Below are 21,376 nucleotides of genomic sequence, written 5' to 3' on the forward strand. Positions count from 1 at the left end.
TTTTGATTACTGATTCGATCTCTTTACTTATTATAGGTTTATTTGGAGTTTCTGTTTTTTCTTCAGTCATTTTCAATAATTTGTGTCTTTCTAGGAATTTATTCATTTCGTCCAAGTTATATAATTTATTGTCATGCAATTGTTCATAGTATTCCTTTATAATCCTTTCCATTTCTGTAAGGTCAATGGTAATGTCTCCTCTTTCATTTCTGATTTTAGTAATTGGAGGTCTTCTCTCTTTTATTCTTGGTCAGTCTAGCTACTCAAAGTTCTTTTGAATTCTCATTTGGCCCTCAGTCTCCTTCTGCCTATGTTTGGAAGCCTTGGCCAACCTAAGAACATACGTGTATTTCTTTTATAGTCAAGAAAATAAGTCTTCTTTACATTCCAGTGTGTGGAGCTCTCAGCCTGAACCCTCAAAGCATACTGTTCTGTTCCCTTGACTAACCGAGACAGATTCATTCTGAATCAGCCTCTTTCTTAGCCAATGGCTATAGTTCATAAGGCTATCACAATCCCACCCTCTCACTTTGGAAATTAAGCTTCAACCTTTTTAGCACGTGGCCATCAGCCAAGTATTGCTCATTTCTGAGTAAATATGGGGGCCTGGGGAAGAGCAGAAGGCGGTGGACCCTGGCCAGCTGGGACACCCCCCCGCCAAGCAAGGCATTGTGAGTAGGCCTGGGGCCCGGTCTTTATGAACAGCTCTCTCTTTGAGCCTTGCATGGGATCAGAGGCAAGTTAGAAAAGCGGAGGCCTACTGCTGTTCCAACCATTTGTCTCCTTGGCCATGGTGCCCAGGACTGTGCTGCCCTGGTTGGCAGGGACTCAGCTGACAGGTGGCAAAGTCAGGAAGTCAGGATAAAGCATTTGGTGTTTTGGGAAAGCGCCAGTTCTGACTGGTGATCTGGGGTGCATGGCACAGTTGGTAATCTCTCCCCTTCTTTCTGCAAGCCCTAAGCCTGGCCAGGGGTGTAAGCATCCATTAACTCAGAAAATGTCTTAGAGCCAATGAAATGTCCACTTAAGGATTATTTCCAGACTAATGGGAAATCTGTGTATGCAAGCAGATCCAAATTTTAAAATGGAGCAAAACCCACCAAGATTTCACCGGTAAGGAAGTGGCAACAAATCAACTCTTAGAGACGGGTGTGTTCTGAGCTTGAAACTCAGACCAAGTGCAACAGCCTCCACCCCACCCTGGGCTGCTGACTCAGGACCAAGAGGAAGAGGGAGCTGCCAGACTTCACAATTTCTATAAACAGTTCTTGAAAAAGAAACCACACACTTGTCTTTCTGCCAGCCCCCAGCTTCTCCTCACAGCTGACAGTGCAGCCATTATCTTTTCTCTGACCCCCGAGGACAAGGCTCCTTAACTTGGGCTCCATGGACCTCCAAGGGGTGTGTGGAGAGAATTTAGGGGGGGTCTATGAATTTGGATGGGAAAATTATTTTTTTCCGCTAATCTCGAATTAGGGATGTAGGCAACAAGCCATAATACTATTAGCAGTATCCGTGACTTTATCCCCAATAGAAATCACAAATATTTTCCTATCACATTGCAGTTGTTGTATCTCAAAAAAGTTACTTAATGCTCATCATCACTTCAAAACTTAATCTATAGACTTGCCACTAAATCTTGTGATTTAATGTATTATTAAAGTAGCAATATAACTAGATCACAATTTCTTAAACATATTTTATAACTATTTCAGTATAATTGGTTTCCTTTGTAATTCTGTGTGTGTTATCTTATGCATCTGAAAACATTATTCTGAGAAGGGGTCCAGAGGTTTCACCAAACTGCTAGGGGGAACCATGAGCTAAAAGAGATTAAGACCCCTGTCCTGGATCTTGGTGCTCGCCTGCTCTGCTGGCCTCATTTCTGATACACAGAACTTTCCCGAGTTTACTGGAGGGCTCAAATGTACTTGCATACTAGTGTCATGACATTGGGCAAGTTAAAGTTCCCATGTCATTTCTTAATCTGCAAAATGGGGAACGATAGCACTACCTCCTTTATAGAGTTGTTGTGATGATTCAATGAGTTAATAAATGTCAGACCCTTAGTGCCGAATAAATAGTAAGTCCTAAAAATATTAGCTGTTTTTATTATTGTTGTTGGTTCGTATCCATTATCTCATTAATATATACTATTATTATCTCCATTTTTAGAAAAAGCAAACTGAGACTTAGAGAGGTGAAATGACCAACCCAAGGGTACACAACAAGGAAGTGGCAGAGCCAGGGTTCAAAGCCAGGTCTGTGTGACTCCCAAGCCCAGTGGAGGGGACTCTCCACCATACCACTGAGAGGGAGTGATGGCCCCCCAAAGAGAGGCCATCAGCAGGGTGCTCAGCTGAGGACGAATAACCAGCCGTGCACACTCCTGCTTTCTCTTCCCCAACTGGTTCCTACTGTCCACGCTTCCAACTTAATGAGCAAGGGGGTGCTCCCAGCACTGCCTGCATACCATCAGCCTTCAGCCAGGTCATAGGGGGCCAGTCCTCCTCCCAAAGGCTACTGCCAACACAGCCCCCACCTGCAAAGGGGACAAGTGCATGTTCTCACACTGAACAGCAGCCTCGCAGTCACAAACTCATTTGGAGTCATGAACCAGCCTCTGCTCCCAGATGGAACTTGGAACTCAGAACTGAGCCTCAGGGAGCAGTGGGGTCAGGGGCAGGGGAGTGAGTGGGGACTCAGAAAGGCAGGAGCTTGTCTGGGGAGTGAAGGCAGTTTTGTGGAGGAAGTGATTTTTGAGCTGAGGAGATTGCCATTTGGAATGGGGCCAGGAGTGCTTGTGAATTTTTAAGGCAGAGGGAATAGGGTGTGCAAAGGCCCAGAGGCATGAAAGGGCCTGGCATGTAAGGAAAGAAGGAAGTAATTCAGGATGTCTGGGGTGTGGCCTGAATGGAAGAGGGAAGAAGGATGGCAGGGGCAGGTGAGACGCATAGGTAGTTTATGACCAGATAGTGAAGAATGCCAGAATCAGGGCCACAGGTCTTCCAACAGAGGAAGGAGAGCCATTGAAGGGCCTTTGTATAGGAGCAACAGGACCAGATTTGTGTGTTCAAAGGACCAGGCCCACCCCCGCCCCTCCCCTCACCCAGCGTGTGGAAGGTGGATTGGTTAGAAAGGGTGGAGCCTAGAGGCTGGTTAGACCCACAGGGAGGCTACTCCAGGAGTCCAGGGGCCAGATGAGGAGGGGCCGAGCGGCAGGGAGAAGTCTGGAACTTCTGGACACTCTCTCCGGCTCATGTCTCCGTAGTAAGGGTGAGGAAGAGGTGGGACGTCAATTGCCGGGAGCACTTGCCCCCCTCAAGTTTGGTTGAGTAGGGGTCCTGTGAGGCAAGGCCTCCTCAGGCCAGAGGACAATCACCATGAATTCACACAGCAGTACTTTCCATTTTAGCCTCTTTCTCATCCTAACAGCCCACAGCAAGAGCAGAATAAAAAGCCCGGGCCCTACTTTCCAGCACCTCCCCCCAGGAGAGTTCTGAGGTGAGGGGCCCCAGCTCTACCCCTCTGTGTGGCAGACAGGAAGGAGAGAGGGGATGCAAGGAGCAGGTCAGAGCCTGCCCTCTGTCAAGGAAATATCCACCCTCCTAAGCTTTCAGAGACCGTTCTTCCAAGTAGGTCCTGCTGTTACCAGGACAACCGAGAACCCTGGGCTTTGTGTTTCTGTGTCTGTTGAGTCCCTGGAGAGAAGTGGCCTGCAGAGCTGTCCCTAGTCTGGCAGAATACAGGAAGAGCTAGCCAGAGATGGAGCCCCCCCTCACTTAGCCCTGCTAATGTGTGTCCTTATCCCCTGGGAGGGGCCAAGGCCCCATGTGAGTCAGTTCTAGTGGTCAAGGGTTAAAGGCTTAGGCTCCCATGGACCTGGTTTCTCAGGGCCAGACTTCTGCACCCGTCCTATACCACGTCTCTTTCAGGAGGGTGCAATCTGAGCTGGCGTCCAGGAGGGGCGAGCTCACACCAGACCGTGGTACACATTGGGGGATCATTGCCCAAATATTTCTTGACCTCTTACCATGCGCTAGTGCGGGGCCTCCGGGCCGGTTCCTGCTCCCCGGAGCTCTCTGGGAAGGCTCAGAATCAAACTGGCTATTAAATGTCACCTGGGCTAGTTAGTCCCCAAGGCTCTTTTCTGCACTGGGCTGGGCTACGCTGGGCAATAGAATTGCTAGGGAGCTTTTCAGAAATAGAAATTCCTGGAGATTTTGATTCTGTCAGTGAGTGTGAGTGGAGGATGGAGGTTAAGAGTTCTGAATGTCAAACTGCTAGAGTTTGCAGTCAAACTCTGCAAATGAAGCAGGTGACCTTGACCTGTCAGTTTCCTCACAGAATGAATGAGGGGAAGATTGGGGCCCGCTTCACAGGCAGCAGTTTTCTCTGCCTTCCTCTAGCTCTTGGGATCAGGGTTTTTATGACTCTCACCATCATTGTCGCCTTCTACTGCCCCCCCTTTCCTTCCTTCTTCCTTTCTTTTATTCTAATATTTCCTTACTCCTGGCATGCAAAAGGGCTTCCCTGAGGTGCAACCTGGTCACCTTCCATTGAGCAGCCCGGACCCCAGGTGGGCCCTGTCCCTCTCCTGGATCCCACACTCTGTTGCAGCAACCCAGGAAGGCGTTGGCATTTCTGGCAGCCATGGCAGTCTGCTGATTCATCCTGAGCCCCCATCAACTCAAGTTCTCTAAATTTTTTTCACAAGTTCCTCCTAAGCCACATCTTCCCCACTCACGCTTCTGCAGCCAAGTTTTCTGAACCTGATTGCAAACTCTCACATGTGCACCTAGTAAAGGTCATTTCAGCACATCCTTCCAGGTTAGGGAGATTCGGGGGGCTCTTGATTTCATTCTGGAGGAGAATCTCTAGTCCTCCAAGCTTCGTGCCATCTGCAGATGCCCTTAGCAGACTGCCTCTAGGTTTCCATCCAGCGGCCCATTTATTTACTCGCTTCTTTGTTTCTGCACCAAACAAGGGCTGAGATCCTACTGTGTGTACCCAGCCATGCGCTGGGCCCCAGGGACCGAACAGTGACTAGATGGATGAGGAAGCTGTGGCCTGAGTGGGAATGGGACTCATGCAAGGTCCCAAATCCAGTCAGTGGCAGGGCCAGACTGGGGTCCAGGCCTCTTTTCTCTATACTCACGGGGCTTCCGACTGCAGGGTTGGGGCAAGGCTCACCCTATTTTTCTGCCTTCCCCCTACCTGCTCTATGGACCATGACACCATCTGGGCTCACCTACCCCTACCTGCAATGGCATGAGAAACTCCAGGGCTGCCAGAGACCTTATCTGACCCCCTGAAGCAGAACAGGAGCCCCAGTGCTCACTGATGCAGGCCAGGACCCCACAGCCCTGTCTCTCCCAACAAGGGGCAGGCAGCCACACACTCAGGCATACTCATCACCATAAACTGTGCTCTGCTGCTGGCCTGCCTTACTCTGCAGGCCCCTCCCCACAGGGCAGAACTGCAACCTTCCTGGTTCTCCCAGAGCCTCCTGAGATAGCGGACCTTATGTATATACCTGGTTGCTTTGGCAAAGATCCAGAATCCAGTCAGGCTGAGGCTTGAGCTCGTCAGGGGGCTTTCCTGGGAAACAGCATGGTGTATTAGAGTTAAGAAAGTATGGGTCTGAGTTCCCTACAGAACCTAATATCTCCGAGATTCAGGTCCCTCAGCTCTTAAAGGAGACACCATTACCAGCCTCACTGAGTTGTGGGAATGCAGTGAGATGCTATTGGTGAAAGTGTCTGGCATGTGGTCAGAAACACGCTGATATCATCCCTTCCTCCCTTCCCTCTCTCCTTCCTTCTTCCCTCCCTTCCTCCCTCCCTCCCTCCCTCCCTCCTTCCTTCCTTCACTCCTTCCCCTAAAGGGGCAAAGCAAATGTGCCTCTGAAACCGGGCTTTGTTTCTCGCTGCACTCCTGCGAGCTGGGGGAAAGTTGGCAGGACAGGGCAGACTCGGGAGGCAGTAGGGCCAGCGGGTGGAGGCAGAGAGGGACAAAGTGTCCCTGGAGCTGACTAAGGGGCAGCTGAGGGGCTGTGAAGGAGCCACTTACCAGCTGTAAACCTTTAGCCAGTGCCTTCTCCTCTCTGAGCCTGTTTCCTCATCTGTAAGACGAGGGTGAGATGAAATGAGGATGTGAAATGCCTGGCACAGTGCTTGCACCTAGGAGGGGGCTCCACAAACGTTCCCACTCACTGTCCCCGGGAAAAAAAATTCCTAATTCATGGCTGGGAAACTTGAGCAAATCCCAGAACGGGACTCAGTTTCTTCTGACCCCACAGTCTGTGAGGAGCAGTGAAATCTTGCCTGGAGGGTCTCTGTGCCCACTGCTCTAGGGATTTGTTTAAAATCGTCACCAGCTAGCTCACTGGTGTCCAACAGCACCACCTAGTGGCCAAAAGTGGAAGGGCCCTCTTACCTCACCTCGCCTTGCCTGCCTCCTCAATCTCGCGTGTGTGTGTGTGTGTGTGTGTGTGTGTGTGTGTGTGTGTGTTTGGGGGCTGAGAGGGTCGCTGTTGTAGAATAGTAGGGCTGGGCCACTCATACCTTTATATCCCAGTAAGTGGAGCACTAATGCTACTTTTCAAGATGTCTAGTCCCTTCACTTCCCTCCCAACAACTCCTGCCATCCACAAATGTGTAGGACTCTGGGTAGGGCCCTTGAGCCTCACTGGGACTTAGTTTCCTCATCTAAGGATTGCAAGGCTTCAGGTTAGGGCTGATTCAGGCCAGGTGCCTGGGAAGTACCTGATGCCTACTGGGTACCATCTATGCTTGCTCAATAACCCAGAGAGACACAGTCTTTACACACCCTTTATATTTTTATTGAGGAGAAAGCTTTAGCATACAGAACAATTTCCTATCTTCACGACACAGTAATGCAACAAAAACACAATCACAATAATACATTTATTTCAAACGGGTTTCCTCCCGAGTCTCTGGGAATCCTTGGGCTGCCTTCATATCCCTGCATGCATTCCCCCCCCCCACCCCCCACCCCTCTCAACCCAAGAAAGTGCCCAAAGCCCATAGTTCCTCTTACAGCTCTTGCGGCTGTTAGATCACAACAAATATCGAAGATCTGGGGAGCGGGGGAGAGGGTCAAAGGGAAGTCCAAGCCCCCCTGCCCAGAGGGCCAGAAACCAGCTCACTGCTCATCTGCTCTTTCCCTGGCTGAGGCTACAAGGGCTCAGGGTGAGAAGCACCATGGGAACAGGCGGGGCCTGTGCCGAGGGGTCCCTGGAGGTGGGGGTGCAAGGCACCTGTCCTTTGCACTTCTCCGGCAGGGACAAGGGCAGCAGGGCCAGCGTGTCGACCTTCAGCAAACAGGGTCCACAGCCTCGAAGAATGGTGGTTCCTCTTCTGGAACTCTCTCCTGAGGAAATAGCTGAAAAACAGACAAAATTTTCTTTACAGGGTTCTTGACTCCTACACTGGTGGGGAGGGGGAAAGCCAGGCAACTCAAATGTCCAACAAATTAGGGGAATGCTTAAATAAGTGATTCAGTATGCATGACTGCATAGGTGGCAGCCATTTTAAAGCCTGCTGATCAACAGCTTGCAGGATGATCTCAGCTTTGAAAAGACGCAGCGAGAACACACTAGAAAGAAAGGCAGCAAAGTGTTCCTAGTGCTTGCGTCCGTGTGGTGGGATTCTCAATGTCTGGGGGTTTCTGTCCTTATAGTTTCCTCTATTTTCCAAACTCTCTATAATGACTATGTATTACTTTTCTCTTTGGTGGGGGGGGGCTTTTTAAAAGGTAGCAACAGGTTATAGGAACCCGGCTCCACTGCTGCCCAGGCTGAGAATGTGTGATAAACAAAAGGGCTTCTCACCTCCCACTGATGAATAGAGACCTCACCAGAAACCAGCCGGGAGGACTGGGTTTCTCTGTGACTCCTCTTCCTCCAGCTTCTTCCTCTTGCCTCCAGGCTCAAAATCCTGAGGCTGGGCTGAGGTTATCTGGCAGACTCCGGTGAAGAACAGAGGTTTAATTCACTGTTTTCTTCCCTCTGGCCATAGACACTTTGGCTGCACTTGGCCAGCTGCCAGCACTGGGCAGGAAGCTCAGTGTCAAGGGCAGCTCAGGTCAGCAGGGGACTTGGCTGGCCCTCTGTGGCCAGAGTGACAGTGTGTGTATTTCCACTGCAGAAGCAGTGCATTCTGGACCCACGGCAGGCAGCAGGACTCTTTCTAAGGGTACTTAGGTTGGCACCCAGAAGTCCCAGGAGTTACTAGGAGGCAGTCACCCTCTCAAGCCTCACCCTCTAATCAAAGCCCCCCGCCAGGCCATGGCTTGCTCCCCATGTGAGAGACATGAGGACGTCCAGGCTGCAAGGCTGCAGTGGGTGCAGTCTCTGTAGAGAGAGCCTTCCTCTCTCCTCTCAGAACTAAGGAATCCTTTAAGTCGAAGTTAAAGACCAGGCCCTGGGCCCTCTCTCTCTTTGGTGGTGGGGGAAGGAAAGGCCAATTAGGCCTCCTCTGGAACCCCAAGGATGGCAAGTCTCCTCCTGCAAAGACCTTTGGCTGGGGGCTACAGTCCAAGGGGGAGAAGACCACTCTCCCTAAGGAAAGAGTCACTCCTTACAATGTCAAACTGAGTTATTGCTGCTTCTTTCTCCTCCTCTGCCTCCTCCCCCTGCAACTGCTGACCCTGTGGGCGACATCAAGGAAAGGGGTAGAGCCTGTGACCTTGGGCTCTGTTCACCAGGGATGTCCAGGGGGCAGTGTGGTAAGGGGAGATGGCCCCAGATTTGGCAAGCCGGTCCAAGGGCCCTGGTACAGTAGTCTGTGGGAAGGTGAAACCACCTTGCTCCGTCAGTCAAGGACAAATCTCAGCCAAGTTATCCATCGGCTGTGTGGCCTTGCACACTCTCACTGGGCTGGACATGGGGTCCTCTTTGCGACCCTTCTGCTGGAGGTGTGGCTTGAAGCAAGTGCAGGCTTCTAGGCACATTTCTTGATACCATCCTGCTCTCCGCCGATTATATCTAGTAAGTGGTCTCAGCGGCTTTAGGAGTTCATTGCAGCCTGTCCTTTTGCTCACTGGGGCAGATCAGTGAGGCACTGGGTGGCGTCCTGGCGAGCCAGTCAGAGGATAAAACCATAGAACACAGGGTGAATAAACGCAGGAGGGGCGAGGGTTTAAGAACAAGTAGAGGGGAAATGCGAGAGGGCGACCAGTTCATTCATGGGAACAGGCCCAGAAACCTGCTCTCTAGCTCGTGGCAGAGTCCATGCCAAGAGGACAGCAACTGCTGACCCCTCCTTTCCCAGGTGGCTTTGGTCAGGCACGTGTCACTCGCTGGTCATGGCTGCAAGATGGTCTGGAGTTCTACAGGTCTTCTTCAGGTTCTGCAGGTCTGGAACTCCCTTAAGTACTGGTCAGCAAATGGGGCAGGTGTGGCAGCAATAGCAGGGGCAGGGAACGCAGCAGAAGGGTGTGTTCCGGGTGGCCATCTCGCCCAGCACTCACACGCGAATTCGGCCACGCGCAGCCCGGTGCCCCCCCTGTCTCGGAGTGAGGCGGAATAGCACCGGGGGACGTCTTCGAATTTGGCGCTGCCCCAAGCGACCTGCTCGGCGAATCAGTGGTGGTGAACTGTAGAATGGTGAATTGGTACCTGGAAGGCCCTCCAGAAGTGGGACTCGGTTCTGGTTCCTCCGTCTGCTGGGCTGTATTATGGGAGGTGATGCCTCTAGGAAATTTTCATGATAGTAGCCAGAAGTCTGAGATGAAGCATTGGCATAGGTCGGCTCCATCTCCATCAGCTCATCTAGGTCATCGTCTTGGGTCTCATCCTCTGTCTCTTGCTCCTGTTCTGGCTCCCGCTCTGGTTCCTGGCCCCCATCCTCATCATCTTCTTCCTCATCTTTATTCTTCTCTTCTTCCTCATTCTTCTTCCTCATCTCCTCCTCTTCCTCCGCCTCCACGTCCACCTGCTCCTCCCCCTCCACGTCCACCTCCTCCTCCTCCTGTTTTTGTTTCATCTCCTTCTCCTTCTTCCTCATCTCTTCCTCCTTCTTCCTCCTCTCCTCCTCCTCCTTCTCCCTCATCTCTTGCTGAATAGCTCTCACACGCCTCCGCTGGTCCTTGTCGTAAAGCCTGCGCCTGCGTGCCTCTTCATCTTCATCCCCACTGTAGTAGTCTTCTTCACTTTCATCGATATTAGAGTCTGCAGCAAAAGGGAAGAAGATATTGCGAACCCCAGGGAGCGGGACTGGCTTGGGGACACGCACTTTTCTTTCTATCTCCACACATTCGAGAATCAGCTCATCCAGGTCGGCCATTTCGGTTGACCATAAGAGCTCCTTGCGGAAGAATTCTGACAGGCCCTTGAGGAATTGGTTTTGAAGGCGGCAGTCATCCCAAGACAAGAATTGGGCCAGGAACTGAAAGGCATCTGCATAGCTGCCGAGGGTACAGTCTCCCTGCTTGAGCTTGCGAATGGCCTTTTTAGCCACACTTGGGGGGATGGGGCCACGGAATTCCTTACGGATTTCATCCAGGAAGCGCGGGAAGTTGGCATGCAGGGGGCTTCCCTCCTGGGTGACTGAGACGGCCCAGTCCTTGGCTTCACCAGTGAAAAAGGAGATCAGAAAGGCCACTCGCTCAGCGCCCCCGGGGAAATGATCCTCATGGTCGGCTATGAAGGTCTCTAGCTGCATGAGGAACTCAGCCAGGTAGACTGGGTCTCCTGAAAAGGGCTCTATCTCAGGCCGCTCCAGCGGCGGCAGAGGAGGCTGCGAGGGCAGCTCCTTCGATGGGGGCGGAGGCAACGCCGGCGGGGGCGGGATGGGCAGCGGAGGAGGGTCGGCCGGCCCGTCTGAGGTGCCGCAGTCCTGGATCACGCTAATCAACAGTTCGTCCGGGGCATACTCGGGCTCCGCGCGTGGGGGAGGCCAGCACAGGAAGGGCAGCTCGCCCTCGGGAACGGCGTCGATCTCACTGAGCGGGAACTCAAAGTTCTCCTCGGCAAGGACGGGCACCACGGGCACTGGCCAGCGGATGTAGCTCGAGACATTGCCCCGCAAGGAATTAACCTCGGCCAGGGCTCTTCCGAGCTGAAGACCCAAATTGGCATTCTCCCCGCGAAGGGCATTTAATTCTTCTCGCAGGGCCACGTTCGCCATGCGGAGGCTATTGAGATTTCCCGCCGCCTCGGACATCTGGGCTGGCTCGGGCCCTGGGGCTGCCGGCGAGGGCGCGAGAGGGCTGCTGGGGGCCGCGAGAGCAGGCCGAAATGCGGCGGCGGCGGCGGCGCGCGGGAGGGGAGCGAAGTGCGGCGGCGGGCGCGGGAGAGGCCGAGCCACACCCACCGGGGCAAAGGGCCTGGCGGCTCGGCCCGGGGCGCGTTACCTCGTCCCGGGGATGGAGAGGCGGGCGGAGGCCGCGGACGGCGAGGCGGCGGCCGGGCGGGCGGAGGCTGGCGGCGGGGAGGAAGCGGCGGCAGCGACTGCGGCAGGATCTGTCGAGGAAAATCTTGCGGCGAGCGCCTCCCCGCCTTTTAAGCGCAGCCTCGCGCCGCCCCCCACCCCCGGCGGGGCGGGTCTTCGGGCTCCGCGGGCGCCCACTGGCCGCCGCGCGCCGCTCCCCCCGCTCCCCGGGCTGTGCCTCTCACTGACTCTCTCCTTCCCTAGCTGCAGCTAACTCGGGTCGGGAAAATGCGACAGCGACTGCCCACTCGAGGTCGTCATGGCGACAGCCAGTGAACGTGTTCCTCTCCTCGGGCAGGCCCCCGAGTGTAGAGGAGCTGCTTCGCGAGGCGCAGCTCAATCTCCAGAGCCTGTTGCAAGGTACTGAGAGGGAGGGGGGCTGCGGCCGGAGCCCACAGGCGAGATGCGCAGCGGCTGGAGGGAGGCAGAGAAGCAGGAGGACAGGGAGCAACGAGAGAAAAAGAGAGAACAGTTTAAAACCTAGTGAAAAACAAAACACACGTTTTCCATCTTTCGCCTGCCAGACGAATGATTCGAAAAGGCTCTGTTTCTACCTATTTACCTAGGCTGTTGACCTCCCCTCCCGACTTTGCTCAGTTCAGCAGTCCATGGGGAAAAGGGGACAGAGGCTGAGGCAGGATCAAGCCGTCTACAAAGAGAGCTGGATGATAGACTCCCACAGTGTGGGCCCACATGCCCTCCAGACCTTCTCTTGCCACATCACCCACGCCTTTGGATTCCTGGCACCTAAAGACAAAGGTTTCCCACTCTGGGCTTCACTCGTTCTGCTCTTACAAGAACCTTGTCCACATGCCTCCTGGGGGGCTTCTGCCTCACCAAAGGAAGCCTCACTACCCAGCACCCGGAGCTCACCTCATCCCCAATCCCCAGCCCTGTGTCTGTGGAGTATACTGATGATGAGCACGTTGTACGCAAAGCTGGGTCCACATGACCCAGAGAAGCAGCCCAGTCACAGTGCCTGAGCAGTCAGACTGCACGCACCAGGCCAAGTGAGAAAACCCAGACTTTGAAATCAGACAGAGCTTGAGTCTAATTCGAATCCCACATCTAAATAGCTGTGTGACATTATGCAGATTACCAAACCTCTCTGAGCTTCAGATTAATCAGTCATCTTTAAAACGGGGATTCCAAGTCCCCACATGGCAGTTTTGTGAGAAGTAAAAATAGAGTGTATGTAAACCACTTAGCAAGAGTTCCTTGCAGCTAGAGAGACCCTGATAAGATGTAACATCAACTCCCAGTACATGTCCTTTGGAACCTGGGCTGAGCTAGGCACGATATTAAAGTTAATATGAAAGAAAAATACAGCGTGGTCCCTGAATGAAATCCATACATACAATACGAAAAACCTACACAATGGCCAGAGGGATTTATCCAATGTAAGTGGCAAAAAGATGAAAACTCAGTGCTATGAGAGAGACTACTAGGGTGCTGCAAATATCTGGATGGAGGTCACCAGGGGCACACATGTGTCAAAATTCACTGAACTGCACACGTAAATTTGTTCACTTTACTGTAGGTAAGTTATATAGTATCTCCATAGAATAATTCAAATAAAACCTCAGTGCTAGTCACAAGCTCCGTACACGCACCAGGCACTCACTGTCCCATTCGGGCCTCTCTTCCAAGCCTGGAAGCCCTTCCTCCCTCTTCCCCACTCCAATCCTTACACTTTCTTCAAAGTTCTATTCTTGCTGCAGCCAAAGCCCTTTAACACGAGTTCTGCATTTTGCATCATCCCCTCCATAAGCACTCAGACGAGGCACGTTGCACCGTCCAGTTCAAGATGACCTGAATAGTTCTGAACTGCTTTCCTTTCATTTGTTTACTCATTTACTCATTCACCTACTAGCCCTGGGTCTATATTTTGTCCACCTAATCAGACTGAGCTTCTCAATGTAAAGAATCACATCTCTTACTACCCTTGGGTTTCCAGAAGCACCTGGCACAGGGCTGGATCCCCAAGAGGTGCTCAGCAGACATTTGTTGAGTGGATGTTCAATGTGAAAAGAGGTCTTATCAGCTCTCGTTTATCCATACCGATAAAGGCTGGCTCTTCTGGAGATTAGGAAACCACAGATGCGCCACTCAACTGGACTACAGCCATAACCCCCCCTCCCTGCCAGGGCAGTGGTGACCTTAGAGAAGCAAGATTCCAAGGGACACCACGAGCTTTGTGTTGAGATAAGAGAGGAGCTACCATGCAGAAAAAGAGAGTCAGCAGCTCTGTGTCGCCACCAGGGGCAGAATCAGGACTGGTGGGTGGAAGCCTAGAGGGAGGTAGATTTCACCTCAAGATAAGGAAGAATTTCCTGACATGCCTGACAGCCCCAACTGTCTCTGGATGGAATGAGCTGCCTTGGGAGGAAGGCTGCCTCCCTTCTCTGAGCTGTGTGTGGAGGCAGAAGAAGAACCTGGAAGGCCTGCTGGGGAGGAAGTCTGAGCCCAGAGTGGGGCGTTGGACCAGAGAACGTTTGCGACCCCTCCTGATTCCAAGTTTCTGTGATTCTTAAAGTCTTCATTCAAATGTGCATAGAGCCCTGCCTGTTGATTCTTTCCTTTCACTTCCTTCATTTACTCATCGAATTCATCACTTAAATGAAACCCGCTCAAATCTATGCATCCTTCTTATTCCCTGAGGATGGCCTTGAACTTCTCCTTCCTTCTATGCCACTACCTCTGCCTTCCCTCTCCTTCACCTTAGCCCCCCTGGACCTGACACCACCCACAGTGGGACTAAGGTGCCAGGAACCAGGCCCTCGGAGGCTCAAGTAAGAGTTCTTAACATCCAAGGAGCACTCCACACTGGACTTCCCGATGCGGACGTCTTCGAGCTTCACACAGGTCCTTTCCTTGGTAGGGCTGCACAAAACCTGAAGAGCTGCAGGGCTTCCAAGAGAGGACCTTGTAGCATAAAGTAGCAAAAGGTGTCTGCATCCTGAGTTTCTTCTCTGAGTTGAGCACTTAAGGTGGGGACCATTGAGACAAGGGCTTGGTCCCAGAACCAGCACAACGCAAATTTATCAACTCTCTTTTCTCTTCGTCCTTCATAGTCCCGGGAATTAAGCATTTTTTCATTTCTGAATCCAGAGGCTCAGACGCCAGGAATATCCTAAAGAAACAGTGCAAGTCAGGCCTGGCAGCTAGAGCAGGAGCCCGTCTCATGGTCCTTCCCCAGCCCAGCTCTTGGCCGTGGCCCCCTAGAGTGTGTACCCACTGTGCTATTTTTCAGAAGAATATGAGGAACAGTACTCGGAGGCCAGACTTCTGGGGCAGACCTTCCGCTCTGCTGACGAGGCCACTGAGCCCACCCCCAGCCCAAGGCCCCAGTCTGCCAGGCGTCTGGAGTTTGTATTGATGGTGAGTTGCCTCTCCCCCCACCTGAGAGAGCCAGCACGCAGAGCTCACCCTGCACCCATTGACAGGCGACCTTGAGTTGTTTACATTACCCATTGGAAGCTGCTGCTCACCTCTGCTCACCAGCAGAGCTACCTGAGGCCCGGCCGAGATGGGCCCTGCACAGCAGGTGTCCAGCCTAGCAGCCTGTCCACGCTTTCCTGCCTCCCAGACAAAGCCTCTGACCACCCTGCCTAGACAGCCGTCCTGTGAGCACCACTCATCCCCAGTTGGAAGCACACCCTTCCCATCACCTTCTTTCCCAACAGCCTACAAAACGGCAGCTGAGCGAGGATGAGACTACCACCCAGGGTGTGAGGGCCCCTGAGGCCTCCCTGAGCCTGTCTACCACAGCCGACAAGCAAGCTGCCTGGAATAGCCCCTTCCCTCTGCCCATCCTAGAGGAGAAGCGGTGGCTTCAGCCCTGCTCCACGCACTCTGACATTGTGCCCATCAACATCTCTGGTAGAGTTGCTTAGCCCCACCTCTGTTCGCTTCCCTCCATGCCGACTACAGACCATTCTGTCCAAATGCACTGGGTGCTGGGGGAGGGAGGGAGACTTTCTTTGCTGCTGGCTCACCCTGCACTGTCAAGGTCATGGCTGTCACCAGGGAATGGAGGCATGCAGAAGAGGGGCCTCTGGTTGCTCTTTCTTCACTCTCTTCTGGCACTGCCATGGCTAACTGAGACCATTTGATAGCAAACAAAATTTTCTTAACAGAAAACTCTAAAACTTGATGAACTTGTGTGCTCTTTGGAGCATCTGTGAAAACTGAAAGTTTGTGAGTTATGTTTGCTTTGGAGAAAGAAAGCTTCTTGTGCCACAAGCCAGGTTTGGAATACACAGATAGGAGTCAGAGGGGAAGTGTGGTGTTCAGCTGGTGGAAAAAGCGAGGATCATACCCAGGGCACAGACCGAGGGCCTTGTGGCACTTAAGGGAGACACTCAGTCTTCCAGTGAGGTGGGACTCCTCAATGTGTGTGGCAAGTGTTTAAAAAGGGAAGCAATAAGGGCAGGCCTGGTGGCATAGTGGTTAAGTTCGTGCACTCCGCTTTGGCAGCCTGGGGTTCGTGGGTGTGGATCCCGGGCGTGGACCTACACACTGCTCATCAAGCCATGCTTTGGCAGCGTCCCACATACAAAATAGAGGAAGATTGGCACAGATGTCAGCTCAGGGCCAATCTTCCTCACCAAAAAATCCAGAGAGAGAGAGAGAGAGAAGGGAGGTAATAGAAAGGGACCAAGGCAAGAAAGACCAAAGGGGGACCCAATACTACCTTGAAAGTGGGGAAAATGAGGTATGCAGCTCAGCTGGCTGTGACTTTGGGGTCATGTGGCACCCTATACCATGCCTGTTATTAATTCATGCTCCACACTCCACCGGCTGTAAGGGGAAGAGGAGGAGGGTCAGTCATTTCAGAAGGAGATAGGGGCAGCAACCTAATGAAATCGAGACCTCATAACCCAAAGGGACCAGAGGCACCCTGTGAGCCGGCCCCAGCCCACAGAACACTGGAAAAAGTTGATGAAGATGATGAGGACAGCTCTGGCCACGTGTGGTGATGCTCCCTGGATATGGGGTCATCCAGCACCCCTGGCATCATCTCTGGAAATCAGAGGCAGGAAATAGAGCTCAGAGCCTAGGGAGATGTACCAGGAGGAGTGAGGGCTGAGAGGAGAGACTCACAAAGTGATGGTGGGCGCTTTGTTTCTAAACTTCTATCTTACTCTCAATAAGGCTGGCCCTGAGTTTTGCCCACAGAGCCACGTTCGGGGGAGGGGAAGCGGGTACATATGTAGCCTTGGGGCTGAGAGGGGAGGGTTTGGTTAGCCATCTGCTGAATGAGAGGTGGTGGGTGGAGCAGCATACCTCACCCCACCGCATCACCCTGCCCCAGCAACTCCACAGGAGAAAAACTGGCCCAGTGCTTTAAGAAAAGTAGATAGCAATCTCTAGGCAGGAGCACACTTTGATTAAATGTGGTCAGGTGGCTGAAGCACAGACTATCAGGCTGCTTCCTGGATGGTGGGGGGCAGAGGGCCGCTTCTTGGAGACACTGTCCTCACCGGCCCATATAAAGGCTTTCTCTGAGAAAAGGTTACAATCAGGCAACAACTAGTCTAACCGTCTCTCTACACCAGTGGTTCTCACCCCAGGCTGTACATGTGAATAATCAATCACCTGGGGAGTTGGAGAAAAAGGTTTTTGCCCTGGCCCTACTCCCAGAGAGTTAAATGTTCTGGGGTGGGGTCTAGGTATTGGAGTTTCCAAAGCCGCCCGGTTTATTTCGATAAGGAGCCAGGGTTGAAGACCATGGCTCTCAGCCGCCTAAGACTCACAGGTGACCCTGAGTGTGGCCTATGAAAGCCAGCATGTGTGTCTTGGGGCTGCGGGTGCCTGGGGCCAAGTTGGGAGGGATGGGGAAGAAGGACCTCCTGCCTGAATGCTATTCATGCTCATGCTACTGCCATCATCCCTTCTCTCCACCTCAGGCCAATTTCCACTGTACTGTAAACAGAAACCAGGATGTACCCAAGTGTCTTTATTTTGGCTACAGGGCAGCAGTTTGATAAACATGCAAGTTTGCGACACTCGTTGTTTAACACAGAGACAGCCGTGAACCCCAAGTCCACCCTGAGGCGGAGGCGGACCATTATTGGATTCTCTAACTTTTCCCAGCGAGACCCAGGTGACCCCCCCAGCAGATCCCCCAGACCTTTCCCCTTGCTCGCTCCCACCCGTCCCGCCACCCGGGTGGTATTGCAGTGATGGGGAACAGGAATAATTCACAGGGGGAGGGCTGTGGACATCGTGAAAAAGCCAATCTGGTAATTAAGGGTAACCGAGGGCCTTTTGTCAGGGGTAGCAACCAAATATGCAGAGCAGGCCTCCCAGGCTAGTAAATTCATTATGTTATTGTTTCCCATTATAAATAGAGTATAACCACATATGTCAAATTTAGGCAAATAGACAAAGGAGGGACTCATCACTAAAAGCACCATCTTAACAGAGCCATTGCTGCCATTAAGTGAGTGCTGGCCACAGAGCACAGACCAGAGAGACGTGGCTGTGAATCCTGGCCTCTCCACTTCCTAACTGGGAGGCCTTGGCCAAGTTACGTAACCTCTCTGAGCCTCAGCCTCTTCATCTGTGAATTGGGGATAATGATACCAACCCGGTGATGTTGTCGTGAGGATTAGAGTCATTGTATGTAATTTGCCTACCATATGCCTAGTACAGAGCAGGCGTTCAAGAAATGGTGGCTGCTATTATAAATCACCATCGTAGTAGCAGTAATAATAATCATAATAATGATATCACAGTAATAATTATTGTGTAGATGAGAAGGTCTTTGGGGATTTTGAACATCTGAATGGTTTCCCCACATCTGTAGGTTATCCTAAGTCTCTCCTGCCACAAAGGTAAAAAGTGACAGGTGCCAAAAACACAACCAGACTCGGAGCTTTCCAGCTGTGGCATTCTCCAGATGCATTGTTGGAGCTGAAAGTCACACAGTGCTGTCCTTTATCAGTTTGAAAGCCTCTGCTCTCATCTCAGGAGAGGTGAACGCTGAGGTCTGTAATGGTTTCATGAGCCTGAGGTGAAAGCACAGGAAGAACCCAAGGTAGTCCCACCTGCCACTTCAGCTCTAAAAGGAATAATCCAAGCTGGAAAGGCTTTGGCAGTCATCTGGACAAGTCAAGGGCACCCTGTGACTCACTGTGTAGTGATGGGCAAGGACCCAACTTCCCCAGCATCCTCATCTATGGAGAGGAAGAACCAAGGAATTCTGACCAAGCTGTTGGCAAATGCTTCTTGGCATAAATTTGGTGTTCCCATCTTGACACAGATGCTGAGGGATCCCTGGCTGCACCACTAACATTCTGTATTTACCTCCTCCAGGTCACAGCAACAGCCCAGCAGGCAGTGTGGCCCACTCTACCACCTCAGACATCAGGCCCAGTCATTCAGCTCCAGAAGGTGTTCATGGAAGAGTTGCAGTTGGTCAGGAAGCTCAGTTCTCAAATCTCACCTCGCCAGTACTGAGAAATCCTTCTAGCGACCCAGAAGAACTTCTCCAGGCACGTGGTGGCACAAACCCTCCTGGCATGGAGAGCATGGGAATGGTGTACAGCGTCCCCAGTTCTTGCAATGGACCAACAGAATCCACATTCTCCACTTCCTGGAAGGGAGATGCTTTTACCTACATGACTCCAAGTGCCACTAGTCAGAGCAATCAAGTCAATGAAAATGGAAAAAATCCTTCCTCTGGGAATTCTTGGGTCTCTATGCACACACTGCCACCTCTGGTTCCTAAGGAGGCTGCTACCCTCTTTGTTACTCGTGATAACCCAGCAGGATGCAGTGGGTCAGCTGGCTACTCTGAGCACCCTACTCAACGAAGGCAAGTGTTGGAACGACCCTCCAAGATTGGCCTTCTGACTGGTGGTACCTCGAGGCTGGAGACAGGCCCAGGTGGGGCCAGCAGGTTCCGGGAGCGGTCACTGTCTGTGCCCACAGACTCAGGCACCACAGATGTGGACTATGACGAGGAACAGAAGGCCAGTGAAGCCTGTGCACTGCCTTATGCCAGTACAAGCTCTGAGGGCAGTAACAGTGCTGACAACATTGCCTCCCTTAGTGCCCAACAGGAGGCCCAGCATAGAAGGCAGAGGTCCAAGAGTATCTCACTCAAGAAGGCCAAAAAGAAGCCTTCCCCACCAACACGTAGTGTCTCGCTGGTCAAAGATGAGCCAGTCCTCTTGCCAGAATGTGGATCAGCACTACCCAAGGACCAGAGGCCCAGAAGCCTTTGCCTCTCCTTGGAACGCCAAGGACATCACTCATCCCACCTGGATGCTCAGGGTCATCCAGCTGTGCCAACCTTCAAAGATCCAGAAGGTACACAATTCTCCCACCACTGGTATCTTACTGACTGGAAGTCCGGTGACACCTACCAATCTTTGTCCAGCTCCAGCACTGCCACTGGCACCACAGTCATTGAGTGCACCCAAGTTCAGGGCAGCTCAGAGTCTCTTGCCTCCCCTTCCACCTCCAGAGCCACTACGCCTTCTCAACTCTCCATCGAGGTGGAGGCCAGGGAAGTATCTTCCCCAGGAAGGCCCACTGGGCTGATGTCACCCTCCAGTGGATACTCCAGCCAATCAGAGACACCAACACCCACTGTCTCCATGTCCTTGACCCTGGGCCACTTGCCCCCTTCAAGCGGCAGTGTCCGAGTGCGTCCAGTGGTACCTGAGAGGAAGTCATCGCTACCCCCGACATCGCCAATGGAGAAAATTTCCAAGTCACGGCTATCATTTGACCTACCATTGACTTCTTCAACCAACCTCGATCTGTCTGGGATGAGTATCTCCATCCGAAACAAAACCAAGGTGAGCCGGCATCACTCAGACACAAATTTTGGGGCCAAGCTGGTCCAGAAAACTAGCCCCAACCAGCCAATCATGCCCATGGTTACTCAGTCTGACCTACGTTCTGTTCGCCTGAGGTCAGTCAGCAAATCTGAGCCAGAAGATGACATCGAGAGCCCTGACTATGCTGAGGAATCAGGAGCAGAAGTCTTCACCTTGCCAGAAAGAAAGATGAAACCTCCCATAGCTGAGAAGCCCCCACTGGCTCGAAGGCCTCCAAGCTTGGTCCACAAGCCACCATCTGTCCCTGAGGAGTACTCACTAACTTCGCCTGCCTTGGCTATGACCCCCAAGAGCTCAGTTCAACACATGAGGCCACTCCCTCAAGACATCTACACAGTGGTGCGGAAACCAAAGTCCTCCAGCTTCCCTGAGGGCAGAAGCCCAGGGGAGTCCACAGCACCCTCATCTCTTGTTTTCACACCTTTTGCCAGTTCCTCTGGTGCTTTCTTCTCAGGAACACAGCAGTCTCCCCAGGGAAGTATGGAGGATGAGGGCCCCAAGGTGAGAGCCCTGCCTGAAAGAATTAGCCTCCAGAGCCAGGAAGAAGCTGAGAAAAAGAAAGGCAAGATTCCACCTCCTGTACCAAAAAAGCCCAGCGTGCTGTACCTGCCTCTCACCTCCCCCACAGCTCAAATGGAGGCCTATGTGGGCGAACCAAGACTGCCTCTCAGCCCCATCATCACCCTGGAAGAAGATGCCAAGTGTCCCCCCACTGGAGACCATTTGCAATCACCTAATACAAGGCCAACTTCAACGCCACAGGCTGACGGTGAAAGGGAGGCAAGCCCTCTGGGTTAGTAAACTATCTGCTGGCTTTTCCCTTCAATCCCAGGAGAGATGGGAGTGAGGATGGAGTGCCAGAGACAGAAGCAAATACCCTCGAGTAATGATCCTGATCCCAGGATGACCAAGTCAGTGGGGGGCACCTCTTGAGGGCCTGGGTTACTCTAAATAGGCCTCGCCGTCCTTGGGATCAGGACTGACCAGTTTGGCCCAGTCTACCCTGGAACCCCCAGTGCTGAGATAATAAAATCAAACTATGTCTTAGCACCCTAGGACCTT

General features: G+C 52.5%; 2 protein-coding genes across 2 annotated transcripts in view; one reads left to right on the forward strand and one right to left on the reverse strand.

Annotated features, from left to right (window-relative positions):
• NHSL2 (NHS like 2) overlaps positions 1–21,376 on the forward strand; it is a 228,034-nt gene that overhangs the window by 199,290 nt on the left and 7,368 nt on the right. The window contains exons 3-7 of the mRNA XM_070257864.1: positions 11,661–11,816; positions 14,710–14,837; positions 15,143–15,338; positions 17,434–17,565; positions 18,780–21,107. Of these exons, the coding sequence (XP_070113965.1) occupies positions 11,661–11,816; positions 14,710–14,837; positions 15,143–15,338; positions 17,434–17,565; positions 18,780–21,107 (2,940 nt within the window). The remainder of the gene's footprint in view (positions 1–11,660; positions 11,817–14,709; positions 14,838–15,142; positions 15,339–17,433; positions 17,566–18,779; positions 21,108–21,376) is intronic.
• RTL5 (retrotransposon Gag like 5) lies at positions 6,748–11,556 on the reverse strand. The gene is given in 2 exon segments (NM_001400003.1): positions 6,748–7,407; positions 7,856–11,556. A coding segment is annotated over 1 exon segment (1,698 nt). The 5' UTR covers positions 11,190–11,556; the 3' UTR covers positions 6,748–7,407; positions 7,856–9,491.

The sequence above is a fragment of the Equus caballus genome, chromosome X (genome assembly GCF_041296265.1).
Source record: "Equus caballus isolate H_3958 breed thoroughbred chromosome X, TB-T2T, whole genome shotgun sequence".
Classification (NCBI taxonomy): domain Eukaryota; kingdom Metazoa; phylum Chordata; class Mammalia; order Perissodactyla; family Equidae; genus Equus; species Equus caballus.